At 49.5% G+C, this 25,039-nt stretch overlaps 1 protein-coding gene across 2 annotated transcripts in view; it reads left to right on the forward strand.

The window, feature by feature from the left end:
• The window catches only part of FUT8 (fucosyltransferase 8), a 270,203-nt gene that overhangs the window by 134,213 nt on the left and 110,951 nt on the right, over positions 1-25,039 (forward strand). For both annotated transcript variants that reach the window (XM_077257005.1, XM_077256999.1), the window contains exons 4-6: positions 5,564-5,682; positions 22,644-22,812; positions 23,903-24,017. In XM_077257005.1, coding sequence (XP_077113120.1) covers positions 5,564-5,682; positions 22,644-22,812; positions 23,903-24,017 — 403 coding nt within the window. The remainder of the gene's footprint in view (positions 1-5,563; positions 5,683-22,643; positions 22,813-23,902; positions 24,018-25,039) is intronic.

A 25,039-nucleotide genomic window follows, 5' to 3' on the forward strand; every position in this document is an offset into this window, starting at 1 on the left:
TTTTATTTTCTTAAATTTAGAAGGGTAAAATACTTTTTTATTCGGGTAATTTGTTCTTATGACAGTCAAGTATCAGTCAAATGAGCATCAGAAAGTTCCAAGTCATTTATCTTGCTCCCAAAGTGGTGGCCAAGATTACGGGTCAGGATTTCACAAGGATTTTGGGGAGAATATAATGTGGAAAAAACTTTGTAATCCTACCTTAGGGCAGGTTGTACATGTCACACGGATCGCAATGTCCGGTCTGACCATGGGTCTCCATGTATGAAGCCGTTGAGCCCGGTTCAGGAGACCCATGGCCGGTCCATGCTTTTCAGTTTGTACTCCAATTAGTAGTGTGAAACCTGCCCAAGAGTATGTTCACGTAAGAGAACTTGGCACTAATAAATGATTTAATATGCAATCTAAAAATAAAGGTTTACAAACGTTTCTGTGTACATTAGACCTTCCTCAGTGCCTGCTGTCCAACTGAAAAAATATCAGATTGCGTTTTATCCCGGGTCAGCTAGGAAGCGCAGAACGCGGTGTTCACCTCAAGTTCCATTTTTTTATTTTTGAATTCCGCCTTACGGTTCCAGAGATATGAGCCTTTTTATTTAGTGTTGATTTTCATGGTCTTTAACAAGTGGGCGGTGGTCACAGGATTCCTTGATGGAGGGTCTATTACTCTGTGAGCACCGCTGGTCAAACAGGCGTCACGCGTCAGCTTGAGCCAGCAGTGGACACCGCGTTCAGCGCTTCCTAGCTGACCTAGGGGATAAAACGCAATTGGATATGTTATCTATTGGAGAATAGGCACTGAAGAAGGTCAAATGGTGACCGAAACATCTGTGAACCTTTAGACTATGTGCACACTTTCCGGAGTTTTCACGTTTTTTTTCGCGTTTTTTTCAGTGGTTTTCCCCTGCAAAAACGCTTACAAACGCTTACATTAAGCATCCCATCAATTTTAATGCATTCCGCAATTTTTGTGCCCTTGTTGCGTTTTTGTTCTGAAAAAAAAAAATGCATCGTGGAAAAAAGCGCAGCATGTTCATTAATTTTGTGGATTTGCCGCTATACTATTGCATTGGGAACCTCCGGAAAATACGCAAAAAAGCACAAAAAACGTGAAAAAAACATGATCGGATTTCCTGCGAAAGTAGTCCGGATTTGCTCTGCAAACTTTCCTGAACGTGTGCACATAGCCTTATTGTTGGATTGGATATTCAATTATTTATTTAATTTCATGTTCTCTGAGTACCAGGTTTTCTTATGTATCATTGATGGAGATTGGATTCACCTTTATACAGTAGTGCCGTGGTCATCTCTGTATAAGAGTATGTTTACACTGAGATTTGTTTCGCAATGATTTTGTGTATTCCACCCCCAAAATGTCATGAGATTCTACCCACAAAATGCCTTTTGGTGTTTTAATATTGACGTCCCTTTTCCCTGCCGCTCTTCGATAATTGACATGTAACTCACTGAATTGCTTTGAGTTGAGATCACAGTGGATATCCACAGTCTTGTGGGTGTACAAACTGCAAAATCTGCAACAGATAGGGTCTATGTGAATAGCCTGTGTGTGAATTGACCCATAGGCTACTTTCACACTGATCCGTCGGTACAGGCCCATCGCAATGCGAGGGCCGACATACCGACGGACACTGCAAGACGTGGGCAGCGGATGCAGTTTTACAATGCATCCGCTGCCCATTCTGCAGTCCGGGAAGGAGGGGGCGGAGTTTCAGCCACGCATGCGTGGTCGAAAATGGCGGACGCGACGCACAAAAAAAGGTTTCATGGAACGTTTTTTGTGCCGACGGTCCGCCAAAACATGAGGCATCCGTTGCACGACGGATGCGACGTGTGGCAATGCGTCGCTAATGCAAGTCTATGGAGAAAAAACGCATCCTGCGGGCAACTTTGCAGGATGCGTTTTTTCTCCAAAACGACGCATTGCAACGTACGTCACTCAACGCTAGTGTGAAAGTAGCCTAACATAGATAACACCTGTCTCGTCAGTCTCCCATACCTGGTCATATTAAGTGGCAGCGAGCCTAAAATTCCAATGACAACACTTTTATTTTGTGATCTAGGATTTAAAAAGGACTCCTCAGCATGTCAAAAGTGACCAGTGTTTGCACTTATATTCTTTCACGCTTCTCTCCTGAGTATTCTGTTTTTTGTTTTCATTAAATCCTTCATACGAGTCTAGAGATATGGGCCTTTACTACTAATATTCATGGTCGTTCCAAGGGGGCAGTGCTCAGAGCAATAGACCCGCCTCCAAGGAACCACTGCCCACTGGCTAAAGACCATCAAGGTCAACACTAAATAAAAAGGCTCACATCTCTGGAACTGTACTGCGGCAAAAACAGTCCCCTCGTGACCTGCTGGCCGATCCTCTTTAAGTGTTGTCATAGGGGAATTTTGTTGAGCCCCGTAATATCACATGTCCTTTTTCTAGGCGCAGTAGAGGCACAATGACTGATACACTCGTATACATTGCAGCTTTAGGGCTTGCTCCGTATGCCTGCCCCCATCAGTTCTGCCTCCTTTGGGCTCGCCCCCAATGGCTGTAATCAGGGACACTGCACTGTTTACCGAGCATTAACCTCCCCCTCCATTCAATGAATACGTTGCTGTGTTACCTAATTTGTAGTCTAAGAGTCCATAATGAGTTTTGATTTTTTTTTCCTCCTAGCTACTGAGCACAATTAAAATTGATCGCGGCCTCACTAATCTAGAGGTTACTTTTATTCCAAGACTCTGAATTAATTCTCTTCCGCAGACTAGAATGTTTTTTTTTTGTAAGCAGCGTTCAACCATCGCTGAGATAAGACACAAACGTCCTTCATGCCCCGGATGACACCTCCGCCTTTATGAGATTGTCCAAATCGCTCCTGGTTATGACCTCCATAGTTATTTTCTTTAATAGGTTCCAGTATTTATTTTTTATGGCTATAAAGATTCAATTTCATTTTGACTCGAAGACATTGATTTTGTGTGATTGTGTATATATATTGCGTGTACACTCTTGGCATTTCTGAATACGCTAATAGGACGGGAAGCGGCTTTGTTATTGCTCGTAGACCGGACTTGACTCATCTCTTGGGCCAGGCCACCAGCACACCTACGGTACATGTTTTCTGCTTCGGTCTGATTTTTAGGATTGTCTTGTATTGATCTGTGGTGAGCCTGGGCAATAAAAATGTTGTCTGCCTCCTATAACACACAGTCGTAATAGTTCTGTTTTGTCTGGATATTTAGGGAGGTACCCTATAGACAATGTTTTATACTTGAGCAAAAACAAAAATGTTGTCATGCTCCCCTGCATGAAAGTGGCTTGCAAAAGTATTCACCACCACCCCCCTTAGCATTTTTGTGTTTTACAACCACACAACATGGAATTTCAATTTTAGTTACATCTGATCACAGCACCTTCCTCCATACATTTGGGGAGTCTCCCATGTCTTTTGGCAAACTCAAAACGAGCCTTACCATTTTTGTGTGTGCGTAAAGTAGTTTTTCTGCCCACTCTTCCATAATGGCCACTTCTGTGGAGTGTATGAATTATTGTTGTTGTATGGGCAGCTCCTCCAGTCTCTGCTTGGGAACTCTGTGGCTCCCCCAGGCTAAGAGTGTTGGTGGGTGCCCTCTCAGTGTATATACTGACAGACACATGACACTTAGAACACACGCAGGTGGGCGGTCCTGTCACTAAGTATGTGACTTATGAAGGGAATTGCTCACGCCAAAATTTTTTAGGAGTTTCATCGCAAAAGGGATGAATACATATGCACATGCCAATTTGTAGTTATTTGATCCCATAAATTTAATTTGTTCCTATATTTTTCTCACGTCACCATCTTAGACTATTTAGTGCTGATGCATCACACACATCGGATTACAACAATATTTACACACAGGTTGTAATGTAACAAAATAGGTAAAAAGCCAAGGGAGGGAATACTTTTGCAAGCCTCTGTAGAAAAGGCATATTTAACACTAGATGCTTTGCCAATATGAGTGACTATGGTGCCTAATTTATGGCAGTAGGTGGCCGTACTTGGGGTCTATTTGCACAGTGGCTATTGCTATTTGCCATCCAGTTTTGTTTCCCTAACATTTGGCTATTGGCCCACCACAGGTGATTAAAGCTTTGGACGTGTTGCCACTGTATTACTGCCACACTCTCTGGCTGTAATCTCCGAAATTCTACATTATTATTTGGGTTTTCCACTTTTTGAAAACTCCTGTCCCCCGGCTGCAATTAGTCCCACAGTCTGATGGCACACTGATAAGGAAATTAGATTGCGAGCCCCACTGGGGACAGTGATGATGATGTATGTAAAATGCGGCGGTATTAATGGCGCTATATAAGTGAGTAAAATAAATAATAAATAAATAGAAAAAGAAACAAACACCCACAGTGTGATTTACTCACTTTCTCCATGTCCGGCATTGAGTCTCTGGAGCTGCTGATGTCACAACGATGGCGCTGCAGCCAATAACTGCACACTGTCTGCAGCGCTGTTGATGTGACATAATGCTGCAGACAATAACCAACACCAAGAGCAGCGGCAGAGACTCAATGCTGGACCCCGAGAAGGTATGTGAAAGTTATTTTTTTTTCACAACAAGCTACAGTCTCAAGAGATGGATTTTCCTAAGCAAGGAAAGAATCAAGTGAAAATTTCCTCTTTAAGAGTTTTCTATAGGGGGCACATGATTGTGACACTTTTGTGTTACCCTATGATCGGTGATTTCATAGACTGTTAGGGTATGTGCACATGTTCAGGATTTCTTGCAGAAATTTCCTGACAAAAAACGGACATTTCTGCAGAAAATCCGCATGCTTTTTTTTGCATTTTTTATGCGTTTTTCTTGTGTTTTTTGTGCGTTGGGAACGCACAAAAAGTTTGATTTTGTAGTAATCATACTGACCTGGTAAATCATGTTTTTACCTCACAATGAACAGCAGAAAAATAAACCCCCCAAATATATTGATCTTGTGATTTTAGTCCCCGACTTTGACATCCTGGTAACGACCCGGCTTGATGACCCTTCTCTTTGCTAGTTCCCTCCACCTGCGAGCATCCAATCCATGGGTGTAACCCAGGAGCCCCTGCCTAGATCCCTGTATAGGGTTAAAGGGAGAAGGCTGGGGTTCCCCTGGGACCTGCTAAATGGAATGACTTGTCTATGAGCTGCCAGCCTTCTCCATACAGCACACTTTACAAACTCATGGCTATATCAATGGGAAAATAAAATAAAAGCGCAAAAATAAAAATTTACTTCATTTTAAGTTAATAGAAATAATAAACTTGTATAAATGATGATTTAGAGGTTAAATTGGAACAAAATGTAATGGTTTCAGGAAAGGATCCTTATCTATCATGGCCAAATTCCTAAAGGAAGCAATCATTTCCAGGTTTAATGACCATTTTCCTATGTGGCGATTTGTTCTATACTGTTCCTCTCTTACTAAATGATATCTATGTTTCTGAGTATGAATGCAGTACTTCTGTTCATCAGTCCTTTATGTAATTTGTCCGCTCTTTTTTTCTTTTTAAAGAATACCTGAAGGCCCAGTGGAGCAAGGAGCTGCAGCAGGAAGGATACGGGCATTAGAAGAGCAGCTGCTAAAGGCCAAAGAACAGATAGAGATGTATAAACAACAATCTAGCAGTACTGGTAAGATTCTGGCTAGTTTGTCACGTTTCTTTATTTTTCATTGACTCCTGCAAAATATATTAGGTTTTTGCTGGTGCCAGACCACTTCTTTGCTCTTAAAGAGGGCTTGTTCACTAATTCGTGCCGGAACTACGGGCAGCATGAAACACTCTGCCTGCATTATTACTGCTTGGTATGTTTTTCTCAGAAAGGTTGTGGCTTGCTTTGAAAAGCCGGCCAGAGACTACGCATCTCATATGACTAGTTCAAGGCCTGCACCTGGCTGGCTTTTTATGCTGTAAAAATCTACAGCTCTTGTGGTGGAGGGTTGAGTAGTCTACTACACAACATGCCTGGTGCTGGGAAATATACCAATCCCAGCAATTAAAGGGCTTCTTCACTAGCTATACTTAAGGGACCCAGGGTGGTTTAAGTAATCACGTGAAGCCCTCTGCCAGATGTTGATGCCAGCAGACAACCAGGAAAACTGATACTAGTGCTATGGAGCAGTGCCGATCCAGGAGGAAGCTGTAGTGATTGCGAAGGAGTGGTGCCAGTCCAGTAGGAAGCTGGATCGATTTCTTATGAGCGGTGTTGTCCAGGTGGAAGTAGTAGCGAGTGCAGAGAAGTTCCAGTGGTTCAGGTTGAAACTGTTGCGAATATGGAGGGGTTCCGCCGGTCTATGTGGAACCTGTAGCAAACTTGGTGGAGCAGTGCCAGTCGAGGAGGAAGCTGTAGCAAATACATAGGATCGTTGCCGGTCATAGAGAAAGCTGTAGTGATTGCGGAGTAGAGCTGTCGATTCAGGGAGAAGCTGTAGCAAGTGTGGAGGTGTGGTGCTGGTCACACAGGAAGTTGTGGTGATTGCGGAGTAGAGGAGCTCGTTCAGGGAGAAGCTGTAGCAAGTGTGGAGGTGTGGTGCTGGTCACAGAGGAAGTTGTGGTGATTGCGGAGTAGAGGAGCTCGTTCAGGGAGAAGCTATAGCAAGTGTGGAGGCACGGTGCTGGTCACAGAGGAAGTTGTGGTGATTGCGGGGTAAAGGAGCTCGTTCAGGGAGAAGCTGTAGCAAGTGTGGAGGCGCGGTGCTGGTCACACAGGAAGTTGTGGTGATTGCGGAGTAGAGGAGCTCGTTCAGGGAGAAGCTGTAGCAAGTGTGGAGGTGTGGTGCTGGTCACAGAGGAAGTTGTGGTGATTGCGGAGTAGAGGAGCTCGTTCAGGGAGAAGCTGTAGCAAGTGTGGAGGTGTGGTGCTGGTCACAGAGGAAGTTGTGGTGATTGCGGAGTAGAGGAGCTCGTTCAGGGAGAAGCTATAGCAAGTGTGGAGGCACGGTGCTGGTCACAGAGGAAGTTGTGGTGATTGCGGGGTAAAGGAGCTCGTTCAGGGAGAAGCTGTAGCAAGTGTGGAGGTGTGGTGCTGGTCACACAGGAAGTTGTGGTGATTGCGGAGTAGAGGAGCTCGTTCAGGGAGAAGCTGTAGCAAGTGTGGAGGTGTGGTGCTGGTCACAGAGGAAGTTGTGGTGATTGCGGAGTAGAGGAGCTCGTTCAGGGAGAAGCTATAGCAAGTGTGGAGGCACGGTGCTGGTCACAGAGGAAGTTGTGGTGATTGCGGGGTAAAGGAGCTCGTTCAGGGAGAAGCTGTAGCAAGTGTGGAGGTGTGGTGCTGGTCACACAGGAAGTTGTGGTGTTTGCGGAGTAGAGGAGCTCGTTCAGGGAGAAGCTGTAGCAAGTGTGGAGGTGTGGTGCTGGTCACACAGGAAGTTGTGATTGCGGAGTAGAGGAGCTCGTTCAGGGAGAAGCTGTAGCATGTGTGGAGGCGCGGTGCTGGTCACAGAGGAAGTTGTGGTGATTGCGGGGTAAAGGAGCTCGTTCAGGGAGAAGCTGTAGCAAGTGTGGAGGTGTGCTGGTCACATACGAAGTTGTGGTGATTGCGGAGTAGAGGAGCTCGTTCAGGGAGAAGCTGTAGCAAGTGTGGAGGTGTGGTGCTGGTCACAGAGGAAGTTGTGGTGATTGCGGAGTAGAGGAGCTCGTTCAGGGAGAAGCTATAGCAAGTGTGGAGGCACGGTGCTGGTCACAGAGGAAGTTGTGGTGATTGCGGGGTAAAGGAGCTCGTTCAGGGAGAAGCTGTAGCAAGTGTGGAGGTGTGGTGCTGGTCACACAGGAAGTTGTGGTGTTTGCGGAGTAGAGGAGCTCGTTCAGGGAGAAGCTGTAGCAAGTGTGGAGGTGTGGTGCTGGTCACACAGGAAGTTGTGATTGCGGAGTAGAGGAGCTCGTTCAGGGACAAGCTGTAGCAAGTGTGGAGGCGCGATGCTGGTCACAGGGGAAGTTGTGATTGCGGGGTAAAGGAGCTCGTTCAGGGAGAAGCTGTAGCAAGTGTGGAGGTGTGGTGCTGGTCATACAGGAAGTTGTGGTGTTTGCGGAGTAGAGGAGCTCGTTCAGGGAGAAGCTGTAGCAAGTGTGGAGGTGTGGTGCTGGTCACACAGGAAGTTGTGATTGCGGAGTAGAGGAGCTCGTTCAGGGACAGGCTGTAGCAAGTGTGGAGGCGCGATGCTGGTCACAGGGGAAGTTGTGGTGATTGCGGGGTAAAGGAGCTCGTTCAGGGAGAAGCTGTAGCAAGTGTGGAGGTGTGGTGCTGATCACATACGAAGTTGTGGTGATTGCGGAGTAGAGGAGCTCGTTCAGGGAGAAGCTGTAGCAAGTGTGGAGGTGTGGTGCTGGTCACACAGGAAGTTGTGGTGTTTGCGGAGTAGAGGAGCTCGTTCAGGGAGAAGCTGTAGCATGTGTGGAGGCGCGGTGCTGGTCACAGAGGAAGTTGTGGTGATTGCGGAGTAAAGGAGCTCGTTCAGGGAGAAGTTGTAGCAAGTGTGGAGGTGTGGTGCTGGTCACAGAGGAAGTTGTGGTGATTGCGGGGTAAAGGAGCTCGTTCAGGGAGAAGCTGTAGCAAGTGTGGAGGTCTGGTGCTGGTCACATACGAAATTGTGGTGATTGCGGAGTAGAGGAGCTCGTTCAGGGAGAAGCTGTAGCAAGTGTGGAGGTGTGGTGCTGGTCACACAGGAAGTTGTGGTGTTTGCGGAGTAGAGCTCGTTCAGGGAGAAGCTGTAGCAAGTGTGGAGGCGCGGTGCTGGTCACAGAGGAAGTTGTGGTGATTGCGGAGTAAAGGAGCTCGTTCAGGGAGAAGCTGTAGCAAGTGTGGAGGTGTGGTGCTGGTCACATACGAAGTTGTGGTGATTTTGGAGTAGAGGAGCTCGTTCAGGGAGAAGCTGTAGCAAGTGTGGAGGCGCGGTGCTGGTCACAGAGGAAGGTGTGGTGATTGCGGAGTAGAGGAGCTCGTTCAGGGAGAAGCTGTAGCAAGTGTGGAGGTGTGGTGCTGGTCACATACGAAGTTGTGATTGCGGAGTAGAGGAGCTCGTTCAGAGAGAAGCTGTAGCATGTGTGGAGGTGTGGTGCTGGTCACACAGGAAGTTGTGGTGATTGCGGGGTAAAGGAGCTCGTTCAGGGAGAAGCTGTAGCAAGTGTGGAGGTGTGGTGCTGGTCACATACGAAGTTGTGGTGATTGCGGAGTAGAGGAGCTCGTTCAGGGAGAAGCTGTAGCAAGTGTGGAGGTGTGGTGCTGGTCACACAGGAAGTTGTGATTGCGGTGTAGAGGAAGCTCGTTCAGGGAGAAGCTGTAGCAAGTGTGGAGGTGTGGTGCTGGTCACAGAGGAAGTTGTGGTGATTGCGGGGTAAAGGAGCTCGTTCAGGGAGAAGCTGTAGCAAGTGTGGAGGTGTGGTGCTGGTCACACAGGAAGTTGTGGTGTTTGCGGAGTAGAGCTCGTTCAGGGAGAAGCTGTAGCAAGTGTGGAGGCGCGGTGCTGGTCACAGAGGAAGTTGTGGTGATTGCGGAGTAAAGGAGCTCGTTCAGGGAGAAGCTGTAGCAAGTGTGGAGGTGTGGTGCTGGTCACACAGGAAGTTGTGGTGATTGCGGAGTAAAGGAGCTCGTTCAGGGAGAAGCTGTAGCAAGTGTGGAGGTGTGGTGCTGGTCACACAGGAAGTTGTGATTGCAGGGTAGAGGAAGCTCCTTCAGGGAGAAGCTGTAGCAAGTGTGGAGGTGTGGTGCTGGTTACAGAGGAAGTTGTGGTGATTGCGGAGTAGAGGAGCTCGTTCAGGGAGAAGCTGTAGCAAGTGTGGAGGCGCGGTGCTGGTCACAGGAAGTTGTGATTGCGGGGTAAAGGAGCTCGTTCAGGGAGAAGCTGTAGCAAGTGTGGAGGTGTGGTGCTGGTCACACAGGAAGTTGTGATTGCGGAGTAAAGGAGCTCATTCAGGGAGAAGCTGTAGCAAGTGTGGAGGTGTGGTGCTGGTCACACAGGAAGTTGTGATTGCGGAGTAGAGGAGCTCGTTCAGGGAGAAGCTGTAGCAAGTGTGGAGGTGTGGTGCTGGTCACACAGGAAGTTGTGATTGAGGAGTAGAGGAGCTCGTTCAGGGAGAAGCTGTAGTAAGTGTAGAGGCGCGGTGCTGGTCACAGAGGAAGTTGTGGTGATTGCGGAGTAAAGGAGCTCGTTCAGGTAGAAGCTGTAGCAAGTGTGGAGGTGTGGTGCTGGTCACACAGGAAGTTGTGATTGCGGAGTAGAGGAAGCTCGTTTAGGGAGAAGCTGTAGCAAGTGTGGAGGTGTGGTGCTGGTTACAGAGGAAGTTGTTGTGATTGCGGAGTAGAGGAGCTCGTTCAGGGAGAAGCTGTAGCAAGTGTGGAGGCGCGGTGCTGGTCACAGAGGAAGTTGTGATTGCGGAGTAAAGGAGCTTGTTCAGGGAGAAGTTGTAGCAAGTGTGGAGGTGTGGTGCTGGTCACACAGGACGTTGTGATTGCGGAGTAAAGGAGCTCGTTCAGGGAGAAGCTGTAGCAAGTGTGGAGGTGTGGTGCTGGTCACAGAGGAAGTTGTGGTGATTGCGGAGTAGAGGAGCTCGTTCAGGGAGAAGCTATAGCAAGTGTGGAGGCACGGTGCTGGTCACAGAGGAAGTTGTGGTGATTGCGGGGTAAAGGAGCTCGTTCAGGGAGAAGCTGTAGCAAGTGTGGAGGTGTGGTGCTGGTCACACAGGAAGTTGTGGTGATTGCGGAGTAGAGGAGCTCGTTCAGGGAGAAGCTGTAGCAAGTGTGGAGGTGTGGTGCTGGTCACAGAGGAAGTTGTGGTGATTGCGGAGTAGAGGAGCTCGTTCAGGGAGAAGCTATAGCAAGTGTGGAGGCACGGTGCTGGTCACAGAGGAAGTTGTGGTGATTGCGGGGTAAAGGAGCTCGTTCAGGGAGAAGCTGTAGCAAGTGTGGAGGTGTGGTGCTGGTCACACAGGAAGTTGTGGTGTTTGCGGAGTAGAGGAGCTCGTTCAGGGAGAAGCTGTAGCAAGTGTGGAGGTGTGGTGCTGGTCACACAGGAAGTTGTGATTGCGGAGTAGAGGAGCTCGTTCAGGGAGAAGCTGTAGCATGTGTGGAGGCGCGGTGCTGGTCACAGAGGAAGTTGTGGTGATTGCGGGGTAAAGGAGCTCGTTCAGGGAGAAGCTGTAGCAAGTGTGGAGGTGTGCTGGTCACATACGAAGTTGTGGTGATTGCGGAGTAGAGGAGCTCGTTCAGGGAGAAGCTGTAGCAAGTGTGGAGGTGTGGTGCTGGTCACAGAGGAAGTTGTGATTGCGGAGTAGAGGAGCTCGTTCAGGGAGAAGCTATAGCAAGTGTGGAGGCACGGTGCTGGTCACAGAGGAAGTTGTGGTGATTGCGGGGTAAAGGAGCTCGTTCAGGGAGAAGCTGTAGCAAGTGTGGAGGTGTGGTGCTGGTCACACAGGAAGTTGTGGTGTTTGCGGAGTAGAGGAGCTCGTTCAGGGAGAAGCTGTAGCAAGTGTGGAGGTGTGGTGCTGGTCACACAGGAAGTTGTGATTGCGGAGTAGAGGAGCTCGTTCAGGGACAAGCTGTAGCAAGTGTGGAGGCGCGATGCTGGTCACAGGGGAAGTTGTGATTGCGGGGTAAAGGAGCTCGTTCAGGGAGAAGCTGTAGCAAGTGTGGAGGTGTGGTGCTGGTCATACAGGAAGTTGTGGTGTTTGCGGAGTAGAGGAGCTCGTTCAGGGAGAAGCTGTAGCAAGTGTGGAGGTGTGGTGCTGGTCACACAGGAAGTTGTGATTGCGGAGTAGAGGAGCTCGTTCAGGGACAGGCTGTAGCAAGTGTGGAGGCGCGATGCTGGTCACAGGGGAAGTTGTGGTGATTGCGGGGTAAAGGAGCTCGTTCAGGGAGAAGCTGTAGCAAGTGTGGAGGTGTGGTGCTGATCACATACGAAGTTGTGGTGATTGCGGAGTAGAGGAGCTCGTTCAGGGAGAAGCTGTAGCAAGTGTGGAGGTGTGGTGCTGGTCACACAGGAAGTTGTGGTGTTTGCGGAGTAGAGGAGCTCGTTCAGGGAGAAGCTGTAGCATGTGTGGAGGCGCGGTGCTGGTCACAGAGGAAGTTGTGGTGATTGCGGAGTAAAGGAGCTCGTTCAGGGAGAAGTTGTAGCAAGTGTGGAGGTGTGGTGCTGGTCACAGAGGAAGTTGTGGTGATTGCGGGGTAAAGGAGCTCGTTCAGGGAGAAGCTGTAGCAAGTGTGGAGGTGTGGTGCTGGTCACATACGAAATTGTGGTGATTGCGGAGTAGAGGAGCTCGTTCAGGGAGAAGCTGTAGCAAGTGTGGAGGTGTGGTGCTGGTCACACAGGAAGTTGTGGTGTTTGTGGAGTAGAGCTCGTTCAGGGAGAAGCTGTAGCAAGTGTGGAGGCGCGGTGCTGGTCACAGAGGAAGTTGTGGTGATTGCGGAGTAAAGGAGCTCGTTCAGGGAGAAGCTGTAGCAAGTGTGGAGGTGTGGTGCTGGTCACATACGAAGTTGTGGTGATTTTGGAGTAGAGGAGCTCGTTCAGGGAGAAGCTGTAGCAAGTGTGGAGGCGCGGTGCTGGTCACAGAGGAAGGTGTGGTGATTGCGGAGTAGAGGAGCTCGTTCAGGGAGAAGCTGTAGCAAGTGTGGAGGTGTGGTGCTGGTCACATACGAAGTTGTGATTGCGGAGTAGAGGAGCTCGTTCAGAGAGAAGCTGTAGCATGTGTGGAGGTGTGGTGCTGGTCACACAGGAAGTTGTGGTGATTGCGGGGTAAAGGAGCTCGTTCAGGGAGAAGCTGTAGCAAGTGTGGAGGTGTGGTGCTGGTCACATACGAAGTTGTGGTGATTGCGGAGTAGAGGAGCTCGTTCAGGGAGAAGCTGTAGCAAGTGTGGAGGTGTGGTGCTGGTCACACAGGAAGTTGTGATTGCGGTGTAGAGGAAGCTCGTTCAGGGAGAAGCTGTAGCAAGTGTGGAGGTGTGGTGCTGGTCACAGAGGAAGTTGTGGTGATTGCGGGGTAAAGGAGCTCGTTCAGGGAGAAGCTGTAGCAAGTGTGGAGGTGTGGTGCTGGTCACACAGGAAGTTGTGGTGTTTGCGGAGTAGAGCTCGTTCAGGGAGAAGCTGTAGCAAGTGTGGAGGCGCGGTGCTGGTCACAGAGGAAGTTGTGGTGATTGCGGAGTAAAGGAGCTCGTTCAGGGAGAAGCTGTAGCAAGTGTGGAGGTGTGGTGCTGGTCACACAGGAAGTTGTGGTGATTGCGGAGTAAAGGAGCTCGTTCAGGGAGAAGCTGTAGCAAGTGTGGAGGTGTGGTGCTGGTCACACAGGAAGTTGTGATTGCAGGGTAGAGGAAGCTCCTTCAGGGAGAAGCTGTAGCAAGTGTGGAGGTGTGGTGCTGGTTACAGAGGAAGTTGTGGTGATTGCGGAGTAGAGGAGCTCGTTCAGGGAGAAGCTGTAGCAAGTGTGGAGGCGCGGTGCTGGTCACAGGAAGTTGTGATTGCGGGGTAAAGGAGCTCGTTCAGGGAGAAGCTGTAGCAAGTGTGGAGGTGTGGTGCTGGTCACACAGGAAGTTGTGATTGCGGAGTAAAGGAGCTCATTCAGGGAGAAGCTGTAGCAAGTGTGGAGGTGTGGTGCTGGTCACACAGGAAGTTGTGATTGCGGAGTAGAGGAGCTCGTTCAGGGAGAAGCTGTAGCAAGTGTGGAGGTGTGGTGCTGGTCACACAGGAAGTTGTGATTGAGGAGTAGAGGAGCTCGTTCAGGGAGAAGCTGTAGTAAGTGTAGAGGCGCGGTGCTGGTCACAGAGGAAGTTGTGGTGATTGCGGAGTAAAGGAGCTCGTTCAGGTAGAAGCTGTAGCAAGTGTGGAGGTGTGGTGCTGGTCACACAGGAAGTTGTGATTGCGGAGTAGAGGAAGCTCGTTTAGGGAGAAGCTGTAGCAAGTGTGGAGGTGTGGTGCTGGTTACAGAGGAAGTTGTTGTGATTGCGGAGTAGAGGAGCTCGTTCAGGGAGAAGCTGTAGCAAGTGTGGAGGCGCGGTGCTGGTCACAGAGGAAGTTGTGATTGCGGAGTAAAGGAGCTCGTTCAGGGAGAAGTTGTAGCAAGTGTGGAGGTGTGGTGCTGGTCACACAGGACGTTGTGATTGCGGAGTAAAGGAGCTCGTTCAGGGAGAAGCTGTAGCAAGTGTGGAGGCGCGGTGCTGGTCACAGGAAGTTGTGATTGCGGGGTAAAGGAGCTCGTTCAGGGAGAAGCTGTAGCAAGTGTGGAGGTGTGGTGCTGGTCACACAGGAAGTTGTGATTGCGGAGTAAAGGAGCTCATTCAGGGAGAAGCTGTAGCAAGTGTGGAGTTGTGGTGCTGGTCACACAGGAAGTTGTGATTGCGGAGTAGAGGAGCTCGTTCAGGGAGAAGCTGTAGCAAGTGTGGAGGTGTGGTGCTGGTCACACAGGAAGTTGTGATTGAGGAGTAGAGGAGCTCGTTCAGGGAGAAGCTGTAGTAAGTGTAGAGGCGCGGTGCTGGTCACAGAGGAAGTTGTGGTGATTGCGGAGTAAAGGAGCTCGTTCAGGTAGAAGCTGTAGCAAGTGTGGAGGTGTGGTGCTGGTCACACAGGAAGTTGTGATTGCGGAGTAGAGGAAGCTCGTTTAGGGAGAAGCTGTAGCAAGTGTGGAGGTGTGGTGCTGGTTACAGAGGAAGTTGTTGTGATTGCGGAGTAGAGGAGCTCGTTCAGGGAGAAGCTGTAGCAAGTGTGGAGGCGCGGTGCTGGTCACAGAGGAAGTTGTGATTGCGGAGTAAAGGAGCTCGTTCAGGGAGAAGTTGTAGCAAGTGTGGAGGTGTGGTGCTGGTCACACAGGACGTTGTGATTGCGGAGTAAAGGAGCTCGTTCAGGGAGAAGCTGTAGCAAGTGTGGAGGTGTGGTGCTGGTCACACAGGAAGTTGTGGTGATTGCGGAGTAGAGGAGCTCGTTCAGGGAGAAGCTGTAGCAAGTGTGGAGGCGCGGTGCTGGTCACAGAGGAAGTTGTGGTGATTGCAGATTAAAGGAGCTCGTTCAGGGAGAAGCTGTAGCAAGTCTGGAGGTGTGGTGCTGGTCACACAGGAAGTTGTGGTGATTGCGGAGTAGAGGAGCTCGTTCAGGGAGAAGCTGTAGCAAGTGTGGAGGCGCGGTGCTGGTCACATACGAAGTTGTTGTGATTGCGGAGTAGAGGAGCTCGTTCAGGGAGAAGCTGTAGCAAGTGTGGAGGTGTGGTGCTGGTCACGCAGGAAGTTGTGGTGATTGCGGAGTAGAGGAGCTCGTTCAGGGAGAAGCTGTAGCAAGTGTGGAGGTGTGGTGCTGGTCACACAGGAAGTTGTGGTGATTGCGGAGTAGAGGAGCTCGTTCAGGGAGAAGCTGTAGCAAGTGTGGAGGCGCGGTGCTGGTCACAGGAAGTTGTGATTGCGGGGTAAAGGAGCTCGTTCAGGGAGAAGCTGTAGCAAGTGTGGAGGTGTGGTGCTGGTCACACAGGAAGTTGTGATTGCGGAGTAAAGGAGCTCGTTCAGGGAGAAGCTGTAGCAAGTGTGGAGGTGTGGTGCTGGTCACACAGGAAGTTGTGATTGCGGAGTAGAGGAGCTCGTTCAGGGAGAAGCTGTAGCAAGTGTGGAGGTGTGGTGCTGGTCACACAGGAAGTTGTGGTGATTGAGGAGTAGAGGAGCTCGTTCAGGGAGAAGCTGTAGTAAGTGTAGAGGCGCGGTGCTGGTCACAGAGGAAGTTGTGGTGATTGCGGAGTAAAGGAGCTCGTTCAGGTAGAAGCTGTAGCAAGTGTGGAGGTGTGGTGCTGGTCACACAGGAAGTTGTGATTGCGGAGTAGAGGAAGCTCGTTTAGGGAGAAGCTGTAGCAAGTGTGGAGGTGTGGTGCTGGTTACAGAGGAAGTTGTGGTGATTGCGGAGTAGAGGAGCTCGTTCAGGGAGAAGCTGTAGCAAGTGTGGAGGCGTGGTGCTGGTCACAGAGGAAGTTGTGATTGCGGAGTAAAGGAGCTCGTTCAGGGAGAAGTTGTAGCAAGTGTGGAGGTGTGGTGCTGGTCACACAGGACGTTGTGATTGCGGAGTAAAGGAGCTCGTTCAGGGAGAAGCTGTAGCAAGTGTGGAGGTGTGGTGCTGGTCACACAGGAAGTTGTGGTGATTGCGGAGTAGAGGAGCTCGTTCAGGGAGAAGCTGTAGCAAGTGTGGAGGTGTGGTGCTGGTCACACAGGAAGTTGTGGTGATTGCGGAGTAGAGAAGCTCGTTCAGGGAGAAGTTGTAGCAAGTGTGGAGGTGTGGTGCTGGTCACACAGGACGTTGTGATTGCGGAGTAGAGGAGCTCGTTCAGGGAGAAGCTGTAGCAAGTGTGGAGGTGTGGTGCTGGTCACACAGGAAGTTGTGGTGATTGCGGAGTAGAGGAGCTCGTTCAGGGAGAAGCTGTAGCAAGTGTGGAGGTGTGGTGCTGGTCACACAGGAAGTTGTGGTGATTGCGGAGTAAAGGAGCTCGTTCAGGGAGAAGCTGTAGCAAGTGTGGAGGTGTGGTGCTGGTCACACAGGAAGTTGTGGTGATTGCGGAGTAAAGGAGCTCGTTCAGGGAGAAGCTGTAGCAAGTGTGGAGGTGTGGTGCTGGTCACACAGGAAGTTGTGATTGCAGGGTAGAGGAAGCTCCTTCAGGGAGAAGCTGTAGCAAGTGTGGAGGTGTGGTGCTGGTTACAGAGGAAGTTGTGGTGATTGCGGAGTAGAGGAGCTCGTTCAGGGAGAAGCTGTAGCAAGTGTGGAGGCGCGGTGCTGGTCACAGGAAGTTGTGATTGCGGGGTAAAGGAGCTCGTTCAGGGAGAAGCTGTAGCAAGTGTGGAGGTGTGGTGCTGGTCACACAGGAAGTTGTGATTGCGGAGTAAAGGAGCTCATTCAGGGAGAAGCTGTAGCAAGTGTGGAGGTGTGGTGCTGGTCACACAGGAAGTTGTGATTGCGGAGTAGAGGAGCTCGTTCAGGGAGAAGCTGTAGCAAGTGTGGAGGTGTGGTGCTGGTCACACAGGAAGTTGTGGTGATTGAGGAGTAGAGGAGCTCGTTCAGGGAGAAGCTGTAGTAAGTGTAGAGGCGCGGTGCTGGTCACACAGGAAGTTGTGGTGATTGCGGAGTAAAGGAGCTCGTTCAGGTAGAAGCTGTAGCAAGTGTGGAGGTGTGGTGCTGGTCACACAGGAAGTTGTGATTGCGGAGTAGAGGAAGCTCGTTTAGGGAGAAGCTGTAGCAAGTGTGGAGGTGTGGTGCTGGTTACAGAGAAAGTTGTTGTGATTGCGGAGTAGAGGAGCTCGTTCAGGGAGAAGCTGTAGCAAGTGTGGAGGCGTGGTGCTGGTCACAGAGGAAGTTGTGATTGCGGAGTAAAGGAGCTCGTTCAGGGAGAAGTTGTAGCAAGTGTGGAGGTGTGGTGCTGGTCACACAGGACGTTGTGATTGCGGAGTAAAGGAGCTCGTTCAGGGAGAAGCTGTAGCAAGTGTGGAGGTGTGGTGCTGGTCACACAGGAAGTTGTGGTGATTGCGGAGTAGAGGAGCTCGTTCAGGGAGAAGCTGTAGCAAGTGTGGAGGCGCGGTGCTGATCACAGAGGAAGTTGTGGTGATTGCGGATTAAAGGAGCTCGTTCAGGGAGAAGCTGTAGCAAGTCTGGAGGTGTGGTGCTGGTCACACAGGAAGTTGTGGTGATTGCGGAGTAGAGGAGCTCGTTCAGGGAGAAGCTGTAGCAAGTGTGGAGGCGCGGTGCTGGTCACATACGAAGTTGTTGTGATTGCGGAGTAGAGGAGCTCGTTCAGGGAGAAGCTGTAGCAAGTGTGGAGGTGTGGTGCTGGTCACGCAGGAAGTTGTGGTGATTGCGGAGTAGAGGAGCTCGTTCAGGGAGAAGCTGTAGCAAGTGTGGAGGTGTGGTGCTGGTCACACAGGAAGTTGTGGTGATTGCGGAGTAGAGGAGCTCGTTCAGGGAGAAGCTGTAGCAAGTGTGGAGGCGCGGTGCTGGTCACAGGAAGTTGTGATTGCGGGGTAAAGGAGCTCGTTCAGGGAGAAGCTGTAGCAAGTGTGGAGGTGTGGTGCTGGTCACACAGGAAGTTGTGATTGCGGAGTAAAGGAGCTCGTTCAGGGAGAAGCTGTAGCAAGTGTGGAGGTGTGGTGCTGGTCACACAGGAAGTTGTGATTGCGGAGTAGAGGAGCTCGTTCAGGGAGAAGCTGTAGCAAGTGTGGAGGTGTGGTGCTGGTCACACAGGAAGTTGTGGTGATTGAGGAGTAGAGGAGCTCGTTCAGGGAGAAGCTGTAGTAAGTGTAGAGGCGCGGTGCTGGTCACAGAGGAAGTTGTGGTGATTGCGGAGTAAAGGAGCTCGTTCAGGTAGAAGCTGTAGCAAGTGTGGAGGTGTGGTGCTGGTCACACAGGAAGTTGTGATTGCGGAGTAGAGGAAGCTCGTTTAGGGAGAAGCTGTAGCAAGTGTGGAGGTGTGGTGCTGGTTACAGAGGAAGTTGTGGTGATTGCGGAGTAGAGGAGCTCGTTCAGGGAGAAGCTGTAGCAAGTGTGGAGGCGCGGTGCTGGTCACAGAGGAAGTTGTGATTGCGGAGTAAAGGAGCTCGTTCAGGGAGAAGTTGTAGCAAGTGTGGAGGTGTGGTGCTGGTCACACAGGACGTTGTGATTGCGGAGTAAAGGAGCTCGTTCAGGGAGAAGCTGTAGCAAGTGTGGAGGTGTGGTGCTGGTCACACAGGAAGTTGTGGTGATTGCGGAGTAGAGAAGCTCGTTCAGGGAGAAGTTGTAGCAAGTGTGGAGGTGTGGTGCTGGTCACACAGGACGTTGTGATTGCGGAGTAGAGGAGCTCGTTCAGGGACAAGCTGTAGCAAGTGTGGAGGTGTGGTGCTGGTCACACAGGAAGTTGTGGTGATTGCGGAGTAGAGAAGCTCGTTCAGGGAGAAGTTGTAGCAAGTGTGGAGGTGTGGTGCTGGTCACACAGGACGTTGTGATTGCGGAGTAGAGGAGCTCGTTCAGGGAGAAGCTGTAGCAAGTGTGGAGGTGTGGTGCTGGTCACACAGGAAGTTGTGGTGATTGCGGAGTAGAGGAGCTCGTTCAGGGAGAAGCTGTAGCAAGTGTGGAGGTGTGGTGCTGGTCACACAGGAAGTTGTGGTGATTGCAGAGTAGAGGAGCTCGTTCAGGGAGAAGCTGTAGCAAGTGTGGAGGTGTGGTGCTGGTCACACAGGAAGTTGTGGTGATTGCGGAGTAGAGGAGCTCGTTCAGGGAGAAGCTGTAGCAAGTGTGGAGGCGCGGTGCTGGTCACACAGGAAGTTGTGGTGATTGCGGAGTAAAGGAGCTCGTTCAGGGAGAAGCTGTAGCATGTGTGGAGGCGCGGTGCTGGTCACACAGGAAGTTGTGGTGATTGCGGAGTAGAGGTGCCGATTCAGGGAGAAGCTGTAGCAAGTCTGGAGGCGCGGTGCTGGTCACAGAGGAAGTTGTTGTGATTGCGGAGTAGAGGAGCTCGTTCAGGGAGAAGCTGTATCAAGTCTGGAGGCGCGGTGCTGGTCACAGAGGAAGTTGTGATTGTGGAGTAGAGGTGCCAGTTCACGGAGAAGCTGTAGCAAGTGTGGAGTAGCGGCATCTGTTGAAGAGAGTATAGGTTAGGTTTTTATTTCCTGAAGTAATTAATTAATTATAAATTTTAATGTAGGGGATAAACCTATTTTAACACCTGTGCCACCATGTAACCTAATCAAATGAGGAGCTCTGTTAGTAGCAGAGATTGACAATCCTGATGGCAGATTGTTGTTTGTAACCGTGGGGACACATAGATCTGCAGAGCAGCTGGAGAAGCAAAACAATAGATTGGTTGCAAAGTTTCTTCATGCTTCAATTTAGTAGAATTGGGTAAGAAAAAAACAATAAATAGGCGTTTATAGGATATCCGTGTGGATGCAGAAATAAAAGGTCCTGCATCCTGGACCCTGAGAGTGAAAGTCAGAAACTGTCCTGTAGACTGAACGCCTCTAAGGCCACGTGTAGTCCTCTCTAGTTGTGTCTGTTAGCAGAGTAATGAGGCTCCTAGTAATGGGCACACTTATAGGGCAGACCCTGAGATGGGTGTGATGTGTTACCAGATGATCATTATACCTCTCTCCTCGCTCCTCTGCATTTTCTGTGGCTAATCTCAGAGAATGTCCAGTAATTTACAATGAGTTATTAAGCATGCTCTTCCTGCATGTGGGGTGTGCCGTCACGTATGAGGGTGCCCACCATTCTCCCAAACCATGTGATGTGTATACGAGATAGCCCGTATGACCTCTGCAGTCTCGAATATGGCCTTTATCTCCAGTCATATGTGAGAGTTCAGACCCCCGCCTGAGATATCCAGGGATATGGAGATGGGGAATAACCACCTTTACTAACGTAAGTTTCTATTATCGGATGGAGCTTGTGAAAACAATTCACTGCTTATTAGAATTGTCCTCTTAACTTGTAGATTGTGAGCCCTCGCGGGCAGGGTCCTCTCTCCTTCTGTACTAGCTGTGACTTGTATTGTTCAAGATTATTGTACTTGTTTTTTATTATGTATACCCCTCCTCCATGTAAAGCGCCATGGAATAAATGGTGCTAAAATAATAATAATAATAATAATAATCTTCACATGCCACCACTTTTCTTGTTTACAGCTTGTTGCCTTGGAGACCGACTGAACATTCAGTGTTTACAAGCTCTTTCCTATTGAGCTTGTAGGTGTATTTTTGAAGATGTCCCGGACTGCTGGGATCACTGTTACCTTGCAATCCTGTCCTGCTTCACTGCAGTGCTTACAAGCCAGACAGCAGCGGTGGTCGGTCTCCAAGGCAACAAGCTGTAAATATAAGAAAAGTGTTAATATCTGAAGAGCGACGCAAATCTTAACAGGCAAAAATTGCAATAGTAAAAACAAACACTATCCAACAATATCCATGTATGAAGGTTGGGATAATCCTTTTAACCCCTTCCTGCAATAGTAGTTCAAAGGCCTTAGATAGTATTTCAAGGCTTGCAAGCGATCATATAAGGGTGATCATGCAGGCATCTAAACCCATGTGAGCACCGACAGCTACACTCCGGGCACAGAGGCCTGACTGTAGTATTGTGTGACGGAGGACCCCCATACAGCGGCATAGCTCCCAACTGTCCCTCATTCTGCGGGACTGTCCCGGTTTTGAGCCTTTGTCCCGCACTCCTGCACGGGACGTTCTGCTTCCCACAGACAGCAGGAGAAGCAGCCGACACGCCCCCTTGTGTTAAGCCATGCCCCTTACCCTTCCGTATGCAATGTATCAGCCGGTCATCGCTGCAACCGCAGAGCCTTACACCACATATTGGCTGCCTGCTCTGTGCGCACAGGACCTGTGATGGGGGTCACAGGATGGGAGGAGTCAGGGGTCACATGATCGGGACCTACGTGGATTGCAAGACTCGGCTGTGCTGGTTTCCAACTTGCCACATGGTGCTGCTGGATGAGGTAAGTAAGCTGCCTTGTGTGGGGTCAGGAGGTGTACAGTGTGGATGTAGCAGAGGCTGCAGAGCCATGTCTGTGTATGAGGTGTACGGAGTGGAGCTGTGTGTGTATGAGGTGTATGGAGCGGAGCCGTGTGTGTATGAGGTGTACGGAGTGGAGCCGTGTGTGTATGAGGTGTATGGAGCGGAGCCGTGTGTGTATGAGGTGTATGGAGCGGAGCCGTGTGTGTATGAGGTGTATGGAGCGGACCTGAATGTGTATGAGGTGTACGGAGTGGATCCGTGTGTGTATGAGGTGTATGGAGCGGAGCTGAATGTGTATGAGGTGTATGGAGCGGAGCCGTGTGTGTATGAGGTGTACGGAGCGGAGCCGTGTGTATGCGGTGTACGGAGCGGAGCCGTGTGTGTATGAGGTGTATGGAGCGGAGCCGTGTGTGTAGGAGGTGTATGGAGCAGTGTCATGTGTGTGTATGAGGTGTATGGAGCAGAGCCGTGTGTGTATGAGGTGTATGGAACGGAGCCGTGTGTGTATGAGGTGTATGGAGTGGAGCCTTGTGTGTATGAGGTGTATGGAGCGGAGCTAAATGTGTACGAGGTGTATGGAGCGGAGCTGAATGTGTGCGAGGTGTACGGAGTGGAGCCGTGTGTGTACGAGGTGTATGGAGAGGAGCCGTGTGTACGAAGCGGAGCAGTGTGTGCAAAGTGTACGGAGCACAGCCGCGTGTGTAGGAGTAGCTATGTGTGGCCATTATACGGTACGAAGTATCATGTGCGGCCAATATACAGTATGGAGCATCATGTGCGGTCATTATACAGTATGGAGCATCATGTGCAGCCAATATACAGTATGGAGCATCATGTGCGGTCATTATACAGTATGAAGCAAAATAAGCCCTCACATGGCCATATTGACCGAAAAATAAAAAAATTATGGCTCTGGGAAGGAGGGGAGCGAAAAACGAAAACGCAAAAACGAAAAAAGCTTTGGGGGTTAAGGGGTTAAAGAAGCTGAATACTCCGGAGAGTGATGGGAATAAAATAAGAGCAAAAATTGCCCCCCTTTTACCTCTCTATAATATATGAAGATATTTCAGTATGATTGATATGGTTAATAACCATTTTGCGTACAAGAAATAATTAAAAAAGATCTCATTGATTTAACTGTTTTTTATTTCTTTTATTTTAGTGACTGGCATGGGAAAAGACCATGAAATGTTACGAAGGGCAATCGATAATGGGGCCAAGGAATTCTGGTATTTCGTCCAAAGTGAGCTAAAGAAATTGAAACATCTGGACCGAAATGAACTCCAAAGACATGTGGACGAGCTACTGATCGATATGGGTGATCAGCAAAGGTACGGAAATGACACGGGGGGGGGGGGGGGATCCTTCTCCCTCTATGCTCTGTAGGAGACTTTCCAAGGGGATGGCCGCTCATCTGTATTGTCACCGTGTAGTTCTACATTTCCTCTGTTGGTCCGATATCTCTTTTGGCGCCCCCTTATTTAATACTTTTAAGACACACACCTGCTACAAGATGGCGAAACTTTTTTCTTTTATTTTCTATTTCTATTTATCTGTATACTTCTGCAATTCCTTGTCCGTCCAGGGGTCTCGTGACCTGAATAATTTAAAAAATATATGTATACTGTACCCCTTAAGCCAATGTATTTTAGTAGAGATCTATTAGAATATATCGATGACCGAAAAACAAACACGAAGGTTTCGCCATGGAATCTGGTCATATTTAGATGGAACATAAATCATTTCATTTCCTAGGAGGACGAGGGATGAGTCAATTAAATTATGTCGTCATAGGAAAAAGAACCGCTACTTTGTGTCATTTCTCGGGAGTTTTATGGAAATGGCTACAAGAAAGCTCTTAATTCACACTGTGCTCCCTTTGGTTTTAGATAAAAAAAAAAGTTGTTTTTCTACTGGGTGAATGAATCTCTAACTAGGAGAAGCAGGATAGAGAACATGCAGGTCCTGGAACAGGCACTTATTCAATAGCAGGACTGCAAATGCTACAAAAGCCATAAAATCAGCAAAATTGCTTTTTTTCACATAATGAAGTAAAAGGAGGTCAGCCGATTTGCATTATTTGTCCAGGAGCATTGCTTGTACATCTCCTTATGTCAGGTTAATGTCCACAAGGAGATCCAGCCATTTTATTTATATTGCAGCCATATAACTGACTGTGATGCTACTATGTGATCAACTACTTAATAGGTCAGGAGTTTTGTAAAATTGGTACAAAAAAACCTCTTCAACACTCTGCTCCTTTATTGATAAAATATTTTAATGAGTGAGCGAAGCACTTCCTGACAGAAGCAGGATAGAGAACCTGCAGGTCCTGGGACAGGCTCTTCACTTATGTAATGTTTTGTTTATTGCAACGGTATATGGGACTGCATTGTCATCATGTCATCATCTGTTTAACAGGTCGGTTATGACAGATCTCTACTACCTCAGTCAGACCGATGGTGCAGGTGACTGGCGAGAAAGAGAGGCCAAAGATTTGACAGAACTCGTACAGCGACGGATTACCTATGTTCAGGTAATAAACTCCATGCTTTATCTGTATGCTTTGTAATTGCATAGCTTTCCCCAGTGTTAGGCTATTCTCTAACTTTCCTGTGTCCAGGTGGTAATTTCCAGCAGGGGTGGAAACAGTGGTGGTGCTACCTGTGTATAAGAAGTAAGGGGGCCACGTCCATCTATCAAGTAGCTTCTACCACAGACACACTATTGGACTACAAAGGGCCCATTTCTTACAGGGGCTTTCTTCTGCCACAGATACACTATTGGACTACAAAGGGCCCATTTCCTACAGGGGCCTTCTTCTGACACAGACACACTATTGGACTACAAAGGGCACATTTCCTACAGAGGCCTTCTGACACGCTCACGAGGGCCGTGGGGTACTCTGAACCGGGTCGGACAGTTCTTTGGGGAAGTCATGGGTCCGTGACCCGACTCCGTGGTCCTGGCTGTGCCGTAAAATGGAGAATATGTATTTGGGATTTAACGTGATGCCACCTGTGGTGTTCGGCAACGGATGGCCGACGCTGCTAAAGGAGCCTGCTGGGGCTGATGGTGACACGGCTGGGATGGTTCTGCACCCCACAGGTGGAGCTGGGCCCCAGGGCTACCGGTCCCGTTTATGTCCGGCTTTGTGTACCATGTGGTGCAGGACTCAGGACACAAGAGATCACTGAATGACTCAAGGGCTGTAGTTTTCTTTTCCTTTACTTGATGGTTGATACTACAGACCGGAGCACTGGTAACAGATCGTGATGGAGAGCCAGGCAGCCTGGAAGCAATTTTTGGGGACACCTGGCCAAGTAGGTACGGAGGGCTTCCTTCTGTGCTGTCCTCCCTTTTTCCTTGCTGCCTAACATCTCACCCTCCTGCTGCTAACTAACTGTCTCTCTTTGTTTTTAAAAATTAATTGTTGCCCACATGTCTGGCAGCTCGAGCCTCTCACAGGTGCCGCTCCTTTGTGTCTGCTCCAGGCTCTGGTATGCTGCTGTGCCACCGGGTATTAGATCGGGCCAGGAGACCTACAGTCCCCCGCCC

The sequence above is a fragment of the Ranitomeya variabilis genome, chromosome 1, assembly GCF_051348905.1.
Source record: "Ranitomeya variabilis isolate aRanVar5 chromosome 1, aRanVar5.hap1, whole genome shotgun sequence".
NCBI classification, from domain to species: domain Eukaryota; kingdom Metazoa; phylum Chordata; class Amphibia; order Anura; family Dendrobatidae; genus Ranitomeya; species Ranitomeya variabilis.